At 39.5% G+C, this 14,194-nt stretch overlaps 1 protein-coding gene across 2 annotated transcripts in view; it reads left to right on the top strand.

Annotated features, from left to right (window-relative positions):
• The window catches only part of LOC134537782 (ADP-ribosylation factor-like protein 2-binding protein), a 112,543-nt gene that overhangs the window by 25,433 nt on the left and 72,916 nt on the right, over nucleotides 1-14,194 (top strand). For both annotated transcript variants that reach the window (XM_063378579.1, XM_063378581.1), the window contains 2 exons: nucleotides 4,027-4,134; nucleotides 13,193-13,277. In XM_063378579.1, coding sequence (XP_063234649.1) covers nucleotides 4,027-4,134; nucleotides 13,193-13,277 — 193 coding nt within the window. The remainder of the gene's footprint in view (nucleotides 1-4,026; nucleotides 4,135-13,192; nucleotides 13,278-14,194) is intronic.

The following is a 14,194-nucleotide window of genomic DNA, read 5'->3' as shown; positions in this document are numbered from 1 at the left end:
TCTTCAGTATTTTTCCGAGTCAAATTCAAGTTCATGAAAGTGGAGTTCGCCCTAGATTTTTAATTGCCCATAACAGTAACCCCAGCACTCGATCGAGGAACGATCGTGGAAAGATACTGACATTCACTAGCAATCTTGTTTGCCCAGTTATCTACCGTCCCGAAATGTCAGCCGAGATCAGGATCTGCCCCGTTTAGCGGCGCGTCCCGTTCGCAGACCATCAGATGGGACTTATTTTCACGGCCAGCGAAGGACAGATGCTTTATTACCGGAGAAATCTCGGCGGATACCGTCGAAGGCAGGGGGAAATGTATCTTGTGTTGAGGAGGAAAGGAAGTGGTTTTAGGATCAAAGTCGGTGGTTTTTTTTTTAGTGAGGTTTGGAATAGTTTCCCTCGCCTTACCATCGTGCGACGGAGCGCTAGCTCTGTTTATTTCCTGTGCTCTAGATGAATGCTCCGTTCATGTTCAGTGTGTCCGTAATAAACTGAAGATTCGCGGAATCAGCTCTAAAATACCTCGCACGTTAGTGCATATGAATGTGATTAAACCTGATGAATAATCTTATAAAATTAGTGTATTGTCATCGGTCCTCGATAAATCTACAAAGTTTGAATGAAATCTGGCCTTTTGAAGTAGTTCAAAATCGCACCCAAAGGAGTCGGTTACAAACATAACAAACATACAGTTGAAGCTAATATAAAGCATGTAAAAACACTCGGATGTTGGGAACACGCTAGGAAATGAAATTCAAAGTCGAACCTCATATTGAACGGAAATTTTATTTCATCTTATTGTTTTTTGTTTTTTATTTACATCTAAACAGGAACTGAACAGAAATCGCTATTCGTTTATGTTTCCATATTTTACTAAAGGAAATTTCCCGTGGAACCGGTATTTTTCTCCCAGGTGGAAAACATGACGGACGTTGCGTGAGCCGGTGGCGTTTTCTCGGATACTCGATTTTCCCCCCACATCCATCCATTCCGCCAGTGCCTCGTTCTCATCTCGTCGACCTTGTTATTGTTAATGACTTTGATGTAGCCGGGAAATTAACCATTTCAGTAACAATTTGTCATTCCTAAGATATATTTATTTTATTTTATTAACTACACTATCTTTTGGATGTTTTATGAAGAAATAATCTTAGGTCATAATAATGATATGAATACATATTTAAAAAAAAATTGTTATAGCAATAGCGTATAATGTAGACTAGAATGCACACAATGATTCAAGCGTTCCTGGTTTGATAAACTCCATGTATCATTAAGATATAACGTCAAATTCAGTTGACAAAAATACTAAAACGACTAAGCACTTATTCCTTCGTGATTCATTGATGTAATCTTCAGATTGTAGGCACTCCCCAGGTAAGCCTGCAAGCACGAAACAAAAATTCATTTGTTTTTTTTTTTCCAATAAAATTAGCTAGATCTTTTAGTTTCAAAAATTGCCATCGCCATTCGGCTCTTTAAGGTTCGGTTTAACCCACCATGTTCTGTTGTATTTTCAAGCCATTTATTTTTATCTAGGACAATTTATCCGGATGTTCCACTATACAAGTTGTAACCAAATTTCTTAGCCAGATATTTCCTCCGTATTGTATGCTCTTATCTCTCTTATCTCTCGTGGTCACACGCTAGAAAAATTTTTAAGATTGTCTTTTCACTGTTGTGAAATTCCTACGAATGTACTTGTATAGTAAGATATTCGGAATTAAAAAAAAACACTCAAAACAGCGATGATTCGTAAGGCCGAAACCTTAATAGTGATACTGCGCGGAAAAAAATTTACAGTAAATTTGCGGAGCGTACAAACAATAAGCGCATTGTAAATAAACTTAAGATTCCTCGCAGTTCTAGATAACTAACTTAAATGGTAAACATCTTCGACGCCATGTTTGTTCCTACACGGTTTTTTTCCTGGCTAGGTAATTTTTTAAAGTAGAAACTATATCTTGTTATGACAATTCAAGTATAAAAATTTATTCCAAAATAGGTTTTTTTTTTTTTTTAGTATTATAAAGTATATTTTTTTGGCAACTAGTTTCCAAAAACAAATTATTGCGTGAAAGCACAGAATATAGTTTTTTTTCCTGCGCGGCGCAGAGCGTGCCCCGGAACGAGCGTTGCCCGGGTTCCCGCGAGAACTCCGGCCTCCGGAATTACGTTAAGCCGCCGCTAAACCCTCCCTCGCTCTCTTGCGTGTCGCCGGCCGTCGGAGCAGGAGGAGGGGTGTTGGAGGGTAAATAGTTCTGAGCCCTGCAGTTAATACTTTAGAGAAAACTGAAACGAACAAAGTTTCAAGCTTCAACTCCCATTCCTTCAGCCGCTGATTTCATTCCAGCGTTCCGGTTATTTATATATATATATATATATATATATATATATATATATATATATATATATATATTTTTTTTTTGCTGTTGTGGCTACATTCGAAGATAACGAGGTTCATTAGAGACGGACAAAAATATCATACACGTCAGGAAATGTTGGGAACACTTTTAATATATGTATATATATATAATGTAAATTGAACATAAATCTTAATTTAAAACTACAGTTATCTGCATATTTATAAGAAAACAACTGTATCACTACAAAATGGTGTTCACAGTTATACTGGGTTCAATTTCTTACCCGGGCATTTATACTTTGTGTTGTCTCGGCACCTCCAATAGAGATGAGCCAATCAAATCCTCAAATACCCTCAAATCTTTAATATTCTAAGGATTCGATATTCGCCGGGGAAAAAGAAATTAGAAGAAAAATATTAGAGGAAATAAAGTAGATTATAAAATTCAACGATGATTACCTTTGAAGTTTACTAGGTTTTTTTCCCTTCATACATATGCTGTTACCATTCACCAAGATATTGTACTTTTAATATGTAATTACATAAATAAAATTACAATAAGTATTGATTCTGGAAACTATATTCATGAAACGACCATTTAAATGGTATAATGTTTCAACGCCATAGATAATGTTTCACTTTTTGTACATTATTTTATTTTTAACCCTTGACACCTAGATTCGGACTCGAGGGTTATATTCGATGTTCTCTCTGGGGTTCGGATTCGAGATTTGGATTCGATAAAATTAGTATTTGACAGAGATTATAGAAATATACATATGGAGCATCAGGTTCGATTCTAGGCGAGGGTGTGAAGGCAAAAGGGGTAGGGAGTTCAGTGTACTACACGTACCAATATGGCAGCCGTTTGTTTACAAATGTATCAGCTGTACTTATACTGGAGGTTAAATTGGAGTAAAATGTCAACACATATAATTACATTTGTAAAATTCGTTTGGACTTTTAATAAATATAAAAATATTAACCAGTAATATTTTGATATAATTTTCTTCAAAACAGCTAACTACAGTCGTTAATAAAAGCAGACTGTAACAGCTGATACAAATATAAACAAACGTCCTTCATATTGGTATGTGAAAATCAGTATAAAAATGGGGGGGGGGGGGGGGGGACGGCTTCACGTCTGACGGCTAATGCTCCGTAATCTCTGGGGTTTGACCCATTACTACTTTCTTGCTATAATGCTGTCATTAATGCGCCATGTAGTAAAAATAATAATCTGAGCTTTTTGAAGAAACCATGCCATTTGAAAACTGCTAAAGATATCCGAGTGGTTTCTGTTTACGAAAAGCACTCAAGAATGTTCTGTTTCCGTATTTATTTTTCAAACAGTATTTTTGGGAGTGAAAAAGGCAACAAAAAAAAACGTGTTTTGTGACTAATTTCTAGATATGAAACGCTCGGCTAAGATTCTTGAAAACACCCAAAGGCCTTGCATTACACCTTTATCTTCATTTCGCCGCCATATAATGTTATGGATACCGTTGAAATTTCATAGTCGTCCTATGCGCGCCAGAAGCGCCTCAGTAACACCAGGCACACCTCTGACCAGGCGGGCTCTCTGCATTCCAAGTGGAGTCCGTGAAGGGGCAGTACGCTCGAGGCGAGGATGAACAATAGCAACGCTGTTCTGACGTGTTCTCAGGTGCACTGGGTCCAGCAGCAGTACGAGAAGATCCGCAGGAAGCGAGACCTGCCTCGCTGCGCGGGTCGCGAAGAGCAGACGCTGTCGGAAAACAACCCCTGTCCGTTGGTGAGTGTCGGTTTACCCCCCTCCCCCCCCCCACACACACACACACACACACACCCACACACCCACACACCCACACACCCACACACCCACACACCCACACACCCACACACCCACACACCCACACACCCACACACCCACACACCCACGCCAAATATGCTAACTTGATCTAAACCGTTTACATGCAATAAAATTATTTAAAGTTTAATATTAAAAAAATTAGCTTTAGTTAATGAAGAGGTCACACATTAAGAGATTTTCAGAGTCCATATTATAGTGTTCATTGGCCGTATTGTTACAGTTGTAGTCTTTCCCAAAAACAATAATTAACGCAAATATCTTCACAGGAGAAATTATTTGTAACAACCAGTCACTTTTATCTTCACGTATTCCATTAAAAAAAATTATATACTGTGCTGATAAAAATTTTAGTTTTAAAAGACACGAAATCTTTGTGGTATAAAAAGATTTACATCCAAAATGACATCTTTCCATTTATATCCGTCATCCTTATAACTTGAAAATCCAACTTAACTCGAGAGAAAAATGCCAACCATTTCTGTACGATGTACCGTTTTCGAGCACCGGAAAGAACAAAAAAAAAGTTCGAGAAATATTTTATTTTAATTGTAATGAACGTCTCTTCGACAGCGAGGTCATTATAGATATAAACGCAAAAGACAAATCCTAGATTTCGGAGGAAAGGACTTCGGCCATTGCAGTCCCGGGACTTGAACCCAGATCCTCGGGCCGACAGGCAGTGCGCGGAGCCTCGGAATATCCCAGCCACGTCTGTACTAGCGAATTTAGTCATAGTTTGTAAACATAGTCCAGTTATTTGAATGATTCTCGCCGTGGGGGGGAGGGTGATTCAAATGATTATTTTGGTCACCCGCCATTGCTGATTTGAACTGCACGTCGTAGAGAGCTTATTTCGGCTTGTCTTTTAAATTCCACCTCGAGATTGTTAGATTACGCCGACCCCAGTAGCGTAGTCGGATGCACGCCGGCTTACGGTGCGAGGGGTCCTGGGTTCGAGTCCCGGGTAAGGCATGGGTGTTAAGGGGCTCGCCTCGTCAGGGGTTTATGTGTGTTAGTAAGGCGGGATGATAAGTGCGACGCTCGATGGTATTTCTAGCGCGGTATCGCCTCTAAGCGCAAGGCTCTGAATTGACGCGTAGTCTTCTCGTCGTCACAGGATAACTGTGAAATTAGAGCGGTGACCACAACATTACCTATATGGCCGATAAATGAAGATAAAGGTGTAATGCAAGTCCCTTAAGTGCTTTTAATAATCTGTACTGGTTGTTTTACGCCTAAAAATTACTCTGAAAATATGCGTTTTAGCCATTTTAACTCTTCTAGAAATACAGTTTAAAAACATTCTTTTCGTACAAACATACCCCACTCGGATATCTTGAGTAGTTTTTAAATCGCGTTGTTTTTCCTGAAGCTCTGCGCACCGTCTGTGTGACCAGGTAGGCGGAGCACATAATCTACGTACGTTAATTTTATCGATTATATGATAATGAAAAAGGCTTCGAATACGAAATGAAATGGCCCTATGGGCCATTGGCGCGCCGTTGTAGGCAAACCGAAAATTAACGAAGTGAAGTGAAATGTTAAATTACATGCTCGAAGTCCCACAGAGGCGAGTTATCGACGGGAAGACTGCACGCCCAGTTCTGTGCGTGGCGCATAGAGGCGAAGTGGCGTGTCGTACGCGAGTCAGTGTCACCCTTAGCGCCACCTTGCTCTTCATGACCTCGTGTTCCCAGCTAACCTCCCTCCACCTCTTCGAAGTGAGCAGCTACTGGTATCGCGGGAAGTGTGATTACATGCAAAGACCCGAGTGAAATAGGAAAAGAAAAAAAAAACTCGTTTTTGGATAAGCGTGCGGTTGCGACAGACGAATGTAAATACGGACCTCTACTGGTGGTTGAGAGAGAGAAGGGGGGGGGGGGGGGTGAGGGGAACACTCTGGCGGTAATCCGCGGGCTGATGGGGTCTTGCCGTCTGCCTACAGGCTTTGAATATATATACTGTATAGAAGTCGCCAGCCCAGGTTAAAATTTCTAATACGGTTTTGAGGTAGTTGGTTAATTCACCGCCGCAATCGCCACCATCTCTAGGGCATCGACTTGTGGTGGTCCCTAGCGGACAAGTGTCGAACTCTTCAAACAACCCTTCCCCCTCCCGTTGAACGACGTTGAGCTGCAGTGAATGATGGATGAGGGGTGCGGGGAATGACAGCGGGCGACAGCGCTGCGCTCTAACGTGTAAATAACAACTAAGACGATACAGGGCGTTACGGCAGCGCACTGCAGCGGTGAAGTTCCCAAGCTGCTCATCATACGCTTTTGAAAAACGTAGAGTAAATCCTATCCACTCGCGACTTCTATACAGTATATATATTCAAAGCTACAGGCCTGCTCGCTGGCTCCCCGAAACTGGAGCTCCACGTAATGTCCCCAACTCCACAAGCATGGTCCAAATTAGAATGCCTTTATTAATTTCAATGAAAAATTTGTGAACAAAGATTTAAAGGTCACTGATCATGAATCCGAAATAAAACTTAGAAGGAAAAAAAAAGTGGTGACTCAAGCATTGTGCAACAATTTTTTTCCCCACATTTATTTACATTTCCTTGGATAAAATATTTTTTGAGTCACTGATACAAATAATAAGGAAAAAAAAGTTTTCAAAAAAACAAAACTGCGAACTTGATGTAGATAACAGTTTAGTGGGGAGGAAAAAAAATAATCCCACCAAAAACATTCTGTAAAAAAATTAGCCAAGTCTCGATGGAGCTGCTTGTTTATCTCTAAAAAGTAATGAAATCTAGACAAAGTCGTGCCAAGTCTAAGGTTCCTTACTGCGATTTCTTTATTATTATAGTTAATGTTGTGTGACTTGGCCGTTGAACATTCTTTATACGTTAGTGGGTACAAGTCAATATTGTTTACATGTAATGTTATATCTGTTTGTTAAGCGAGATAATAGCCCATACTGGTATTGGTAATTGGACGCTAGTGTATCATTTTAGGCTGGTGTTGATTGTGCAACACATGCATTCAGCATTGACAATGCTGACTTCTGCTCTCTTCTTTTTGGAGCGCCAAATCGACCACCGATCTAACATAAAATAGACGTACAGACGGACTTCTATCAATTATTAGAAGTCCGTCTGTACTGGAAATAATTTTTTATACTGTTTGTTTCAGGCTCGCCTACACATAAGTATTATTGAAATACGCAGCTTTATCAAGCCTACAATTGACTGGTTATTGAATCAACGTTTTACAAGTGGCAATTTTCCATCGTCAATGTGTAGCGGTTCTGGCGACAGATTGGTGCAATTGTGTCATGGAGCACCTGGTTTTGTGCCCTTGTGTACCCTTCAACGGCCAAGTCACACAACATTAACTATAATAATAAAGAAATCGCAGTAAGGAACCTTAGACTTGGCACGACTTTGTCTAGATTTCATTACTTTTTAGGGATAAAATAGCAGCTCCATCGAGACTTGGCTAATTTTTTTACAGAATGTTTTTGGTGGGATTTCACTTCTTTTTGTAGAAACGTGGGCATATTGATTTATTTTAATAGATTTTCTTATTTGACACATTTTTTTTCTTTTTAAGAGAATTTTTTTTATTATTACAAATCTTTCTTTTCTTTTTTTCCGGTTCTGATCCTTGTACAGTAGCAACAGTTTTTCGTATTGCCCATTCGCGTTCATTATTTATTCTTTTAGACTGTTTAGACGGTTTAATTTCTGAAAGATCGGCGCGGTATTTACGCCTAAATCTCACGAAATAATAAGCGAAATCAACGAAATGCAAATAATCCCTCCTTATCCCTAGCAAACGTTTTCAAGCGCAGTAGAAGAATGTCGTAAATGACTGTAACGCGGCCGGTTGCCACTTCGCAATATAAGGTTATCGGAAAAACAAACGTAAGCGCGTTTTAAAATACAGTCAGCGCCATCTAGCGACGTGTGCGGGTATCACCGACACTCTTAGGCCAATGACATATTTTGACCAAATTTTGAGCGAAATTATTTAAAATTTTAGTGTAATTTGTTTATTTAATTTGTGTAATGTTCGAGTAGAATAAAGTTAATCGTTTGGCTATTTCTTCTTGTAAACTTGTAAGTATAAGTATAAAAGCCAGTCTAGTCTTATCCAGAGTTTTCCTTTAATTTTATTTATATGCGTATTAAAAGCAGAAGGGGAGGCATTCGCCCAGCAGTGGGAAGCAATAGGCTAGATTAAATTAGATGTGTGCCACTACGCTGGATTTTTGCAATGACAGTCGATTTTTTTATGTACCAATAGTAGAAAGGGGCATTACCATATCTCTAATACAGCTGAGACAAGCTGAGGGTTCTTCATCAGATACTTCAGACCTTCGATTTTTGACTTCCAATGAAGAGGCAAACAAAGTTGAATATTTTTTGTAAAGGCGGTATGTCGATCTTTAATAGTTTGGTTGGGCTCTTGTGTTTTCAAATAAGGGTCACCAGGTACTCCAGATCTTAGATTATCCTAGTTTTTATAGTTTTCCCTTTATGTGGCCATTAAACCCTAACTCTGTACCAAATTTCAGCGCTCTGAGTTTATGGGAAGTACTAGTTCTACTCTGATGATCATGAGTGAGTGAGTGAGTGTCATAAATGCGAAACTTTGCTTTCGCTTAACTTCGGAACTAAATGACCTACAGACTTGAAATTTTATTTTAAGTATGTGATTTTATAGCTTACTGGATGACGAAAATTTCTGCGTTCTGGTGTTATCCAGAGGTTCTCAAATAGGGGCCTGAAAATGCGGCGAAATGGTTCCAGTAAAGGATGGTACGGCAGCGTTTGCTTCGCGCTCGACTTGGCGGGGGCACTGCCGTGCCCCCCGATTCGATTTACACGAGAAATTCAGTGTATAGGAGTTTAAAAGGATGCTGATAATGAATACGAACTTAAATATAGTAAAAGGCATTTGAAAATTATGATAATGAATTAATTAAATGCTCTAATCTGTCACGACAACACGGTATAATCAGTGTCTGCGAGGCAAGTCAGAAACGGGTCGTTACCACAACGCCGAAATACCACAACGCCGAACGTCAAAATTGACCACAACGCCGACAGCTAGAAAACTGCTGTGTACCACAACGCCGAAAAATGATTTTGCGGGGAAGGGGGGGGGGGGGCCACAGGAGCAAAATGAAAAAACAACTGAATGAATTTGTGTGCTAACCTTACCTAACGTAACCTTTGTGGCAGTCCTGCAATGACATTTTTCGGCGTTAATGTATTTCGGCGTTGTGGTACACAGCAGTTTTCTAGCTGTCGGCGTTGTGGTCAATTTTGACATTCGGCGTAATGGTATTCGGCGTTATTGTACGTTTGGCGTTGTGGAAATTCGGCGTTGTGGTGCGTCCCCGTCAGAAACACGAATAGGGAAATGACTGGCTCTCGAGTTCAGACTGAGCTGGCTGCAGCGGGCAGACGACTGCTTATCGTGGACCGCACTCGCGGCAAGAGCGCGGCCTGAAGGAGATGATGCGAAGCGCCCGAGATGGCACAAGGCAGCGCCCCCCTCTCCCAAGGTCAAACAGGAAGGGGTGAGGGTTTCTGGCCGAACATTAATTAAATCCAACGCCGGTTCGCGGCCCGCCGATAACAATGGCCACTTCCGCGAGGAAGGGAGACAGGAATATCCCCGCGAGTCACTACGAATGGTCGCTAAATGCAACAGAGGAGAGGAAAAAAAATCATTTTGCGTACTTTAACAAAAGATTCCTTTCGAAACCAGTTGGCCAAGTGGTTATGGTTATTTTTACATGTATTAAATACGTATTACGATAATTGGTGCATCATTTTATTTTTTTAAAACGTTTCATCTAAAATATTGAAAGTATAATCGAATATTCAATGATTGACTTTTATTTTGTTATATTATAACCTATTAATGTACGCAGTTAATACCTAAAGAAATGATATTCAGAGAACGGTTTACAAATAACTTTAATTATTGGCGGTAATATGACAACATAAAACATAAATGCCTGGTTAAGAATTCGAACCCAGTATAACTGCGAACACTATTTTGTCAAGAGTTTCGTATTAAAAGTGTATTTGCAACATGAGAACACATGCATTTGCTCGTTTCCGAGGTTAGATGTTAGTACTGGAAGACTCTCACTTTTTTTGTTATTTTATTTTAAAACTAAATGAAACAATCATATTTTTTTTCCTACGATTTCGCATTTAAACTGTTTATCGAGCAGTGGCTAGCATGTTGCGATGTCTTCAACTCGACTCACTGATTGAAGCGTGTTAAGCCTAAGCTACATTCGCAACAGCACACTCACGAAGCACAACAGTCAGGGCTAAAATCGTACGCACAGAACTGTTAGGAACATACCACCTGATTTACTCTTTTGTAAATTAAAATATGTTTGGTTATTGTTATTTACCTAAAATAAAGTATTAAATTTCGTCTTCTTTTCGACGTGACAACGTCTAATAAATCGATGAACGCCGCCTGCACGCACGAAAAAGTGTCCCGTTACGCACATTTTACGCTTGCGCCGCATCTATCTCTCTTCCAATCGATTGCAACAACCATCGATTTTACTTTTTCGAGGCACATTAAACTTGAAACACTCCCATTCGTTTCTTCTTTTCCTATCATCGTCCTATCCTTAACAGAATAACACAGATTGGAAGAAGTTAAATAGCAAATATGTATAAAAGTTATAGTTAAAATAATCCGTTCGTTAAAGTAATAAACATATTTGAATTAATGAGTGCAAATAAAAGTAAATTGATCAATTAAATTGTAGATTTCATTTCACTCCTTCTTTGTATCCATACAAAATAGTGATAATTCAATAAAAATGATTCAATTTTATTCATAAAAGTATGAAATCATTTCATCAATGTTTTTTTATGACGTCACGTTAAACCATCGTCCGTAAACCGACTTCACAGACAACCAATTTTTTTTAACTTCTAGAAATGGTCAACTACAAAGCACTGCCTCGTAGATATATACCACATTCAAATTATTTCTACGTTTTATCTTTAAATTGTACTTACAAAAAAATTGCTAGCTATGATATTTCGCTGACGTAGTGTATGCTCATTGGCTGCGAACAAAAATGGGTGCAAAGCACAGAGCAAAGTAAGAAGTTGAGAAACTGTCTGTGCTCTGTATGCGTGGTGTTTCCCTGTGCGTGTGGTATTTTCCAGTCTAGCAGCGACTACCTGCAGTGCAGCCAACTTGCGTGCGTTTGTGTTGTGCGCGTGCTGGAGTGAAGGCAGCGAAGTCATCAGAACACATATTTGTGTAACATCTTAGCTCTCGGTATACGGCATTTGGTGATAATAATTTAGTGAATGAAACGGAAGTCTTACGGAACGGAAATGTGAAATCACGGTGCTGCCATGTGTGATGGATGGTGCGAACTTGAGTTAACTGAGGCAAAGGGATTCGATATAGTAGTACAGTTTAGTGAATTTTAACAAGATGGGACTATTTCAATAAAATTCCTTGTCGAAAATCAGGCCCATAGCTAAAGTTTTGTATTTTTTCAAAGTCTTTTTTACGTTTTTTTCGGAGCCGTTTCATTTATAATTTTGCTCTGCAAATCAAATTATCGATGGTCGACGTAGCTGCTCCGGCAGCATATTCTAGCGGCGGATGCGGAAACTACGTTTCATTCGCGTCCTGATTAACACAATTTGCACATATTAATCACGCTGAGAATTATTTTAAAGAATTCTACGTTAAATTTTGGATCCTAGTTTCGTATTATAAGTGTAACCTATTTGCAACATGAGAACACATGAATTTTCTCGTTATTTAGGTCAGATGTTACACTTTGGCGAATAGGCCTACTGTAAGATGAGCTCACATTTGTTTTATATTTTTTCATAACTACTTTAATTTAATGGCTATTTCTAAAATTTAAACTCAATACCTCTCCTGAATGTATTGTTTTGCCACATATATTTGCAACGTGTATTTACTTAGGTTAGTATTGTTGAAAGCATGAATTGTATTTCCAAATATTGTTGTTAATACACATAGCATTTGGTCATATTAACGAAGTAGACTATTCTTCGATTAAAAATATCATCAACGATGGTAGGAATTATTCTTGATGACTGCGACCATCAAATGATTAAAATTCACAAAAAACAATAGTCTACTTCGTTACGGTTTGTTTGTCGAAAGCCTCAGGCCGGTCTCTTAACTTCTTATCTTACTCCAGGAATATTATTTTCTAAGTTTGCTATCCTGTTGTGTTGCGCGAACTTTTACACCCATTATATTACACTTAGCGAATATCTGTTAAAAATATGTGTGATAGAAAAAACTAATTTAAGGGAGCTAAGGAATTTAAAATCCCAGAAAAAGCATTCAAAAAGAGTTATGAAGAAAATTTTGAAAAAAAAAAAATATATATATATATATATATGGGGTGTGTTGTACGTGAATACGTGAACGTAACAGGTAATATTTTCTATATAAAATACGCTATTTTTATTTTAACACCATATATTCACTGTAACTATTTTACACTAATTTTTAATGTATGCAATCGATAGATTTTGATGAAAGCTGACAATTGAAACTCAAACGAACGTCGTAGCTTCTCCGAGTCAAAAGTTATAATAAATGGAAATCTCGAAACGCAACAAAATGACCTCAAAATGGCGGCGCTTCCCAACCCACCGCGCGCGATCCGTCACAGTCCTCTTTTAGCGTAACGAATTTTTTGGTCCTTTAACTATCCAGTGGTGTAATTAAATTTTGGATGGAGATGATAGATATGTAGCTGCAACACCAAACTGTATCCCCAGATTTTATTATCATTCGTTTTTTTTATTGCCTCCCGCTATGGAAGCGATTTTAAAAGACGTATTCACGTCAGTAATAATGATAAAGGTGTGGCGTGTGCGGGCCGGCATGTAGCGGGTAGCCAGTAAACAAGCGGTGTGCTGCCCTTGAGTCTGTGACGAGTGTGTGGTTGTGTGTGTGGTGTGTGGCAGGACTGGCTGGCACCTGGTGGGAGCAGCGGGGCGCGCGGGGTAGCGGCCGAGGCGGTCGTCCCAGCACGCAACTTCAGCACGGCAGGTGAGAGCATCGGGGAAGGGAAGCCTTAAGATGTACATCAAGTTCTGTCCCTGCCCGAACTCGCCCGAATATTCATTCTCCTTCGGCCAACCTCGGGTTTATTTATATATATATATATATATATATATATATATATATATTTTTTATCGTTCTCTGTTTATTTTAATGTAGCTATACTAACCTAACAAACCGTCCATAGTGTTTTAAAGTGTTTTAATGTAGCTAACCTAACCGACCACTTTTAATATTTGAATTAATTTTTCCTGCGCAAAAATAAAACAAATCCCGAGGTTGGCCGAAGGTGAACATTCGGGCGTGTTCGGGCAGGGACAGAACTTGATGGACATCTTAGGCTTCTCATCAGGGAAGCCCGGGCTTGTTCCCCCCCCCCCCCCCAACCACTCTGAAACCAAGGCCGGCACTCCGAGACGTCCGGGTGAGGCCCTGCCGGGATGCAACAGTGACCCAACCCGCGGGCCGTATTCCAGAACATGTCCGAACCGAATCCCCAGCAAGGCAACAAAATCGGCGAACGTTTTCAACGAACGATGCCTTGGGCGAGGCTAGAAAATGGTTTCTGTTATGACTGTAACGAAATAAGACAACAGACGTTTCCATAACTTTACTGTTTCAACACCACAATATAACTGAACGCCCAGCAGGCCATTCTTTTTTGAAACAACATAATACGCAACACGGAAATCACACCAACTTTACAATACTAAAAACACAATTACCAACTGTAACATATACAACAGTTTCAACGCATTCCAGTGGACTATTCGCAACCATCGTTGCAATTGTTACTGCAATAATACTAAAGATAGCAGCACCATCGCACAAAACTAGAACCGCCTTTCTGAATTTCTAAATTAACTTATTTCTTGTTGTGACCATTGAAGTGTTCACAGAATGTG

This window comes from Bacillus rossius, chromosome 12 (assembly GCF_032445375.1).
Source record: "Bacillus rossius redtenbacheri isolate Brsri chromosome 12, Brsri_v3, whole genome shotgun sequence".
Lineage (NCBI taxonomy): Eukaryota > Metazoa > Arthropoda > Insecta > Phasmatodea > Bacillidae > Bacillus > Bacillus rossius.
Note: the sequence above shows the minus strand (reverse complement) of the source record. Positions and strands in the feature narration are given on the sequence as shown.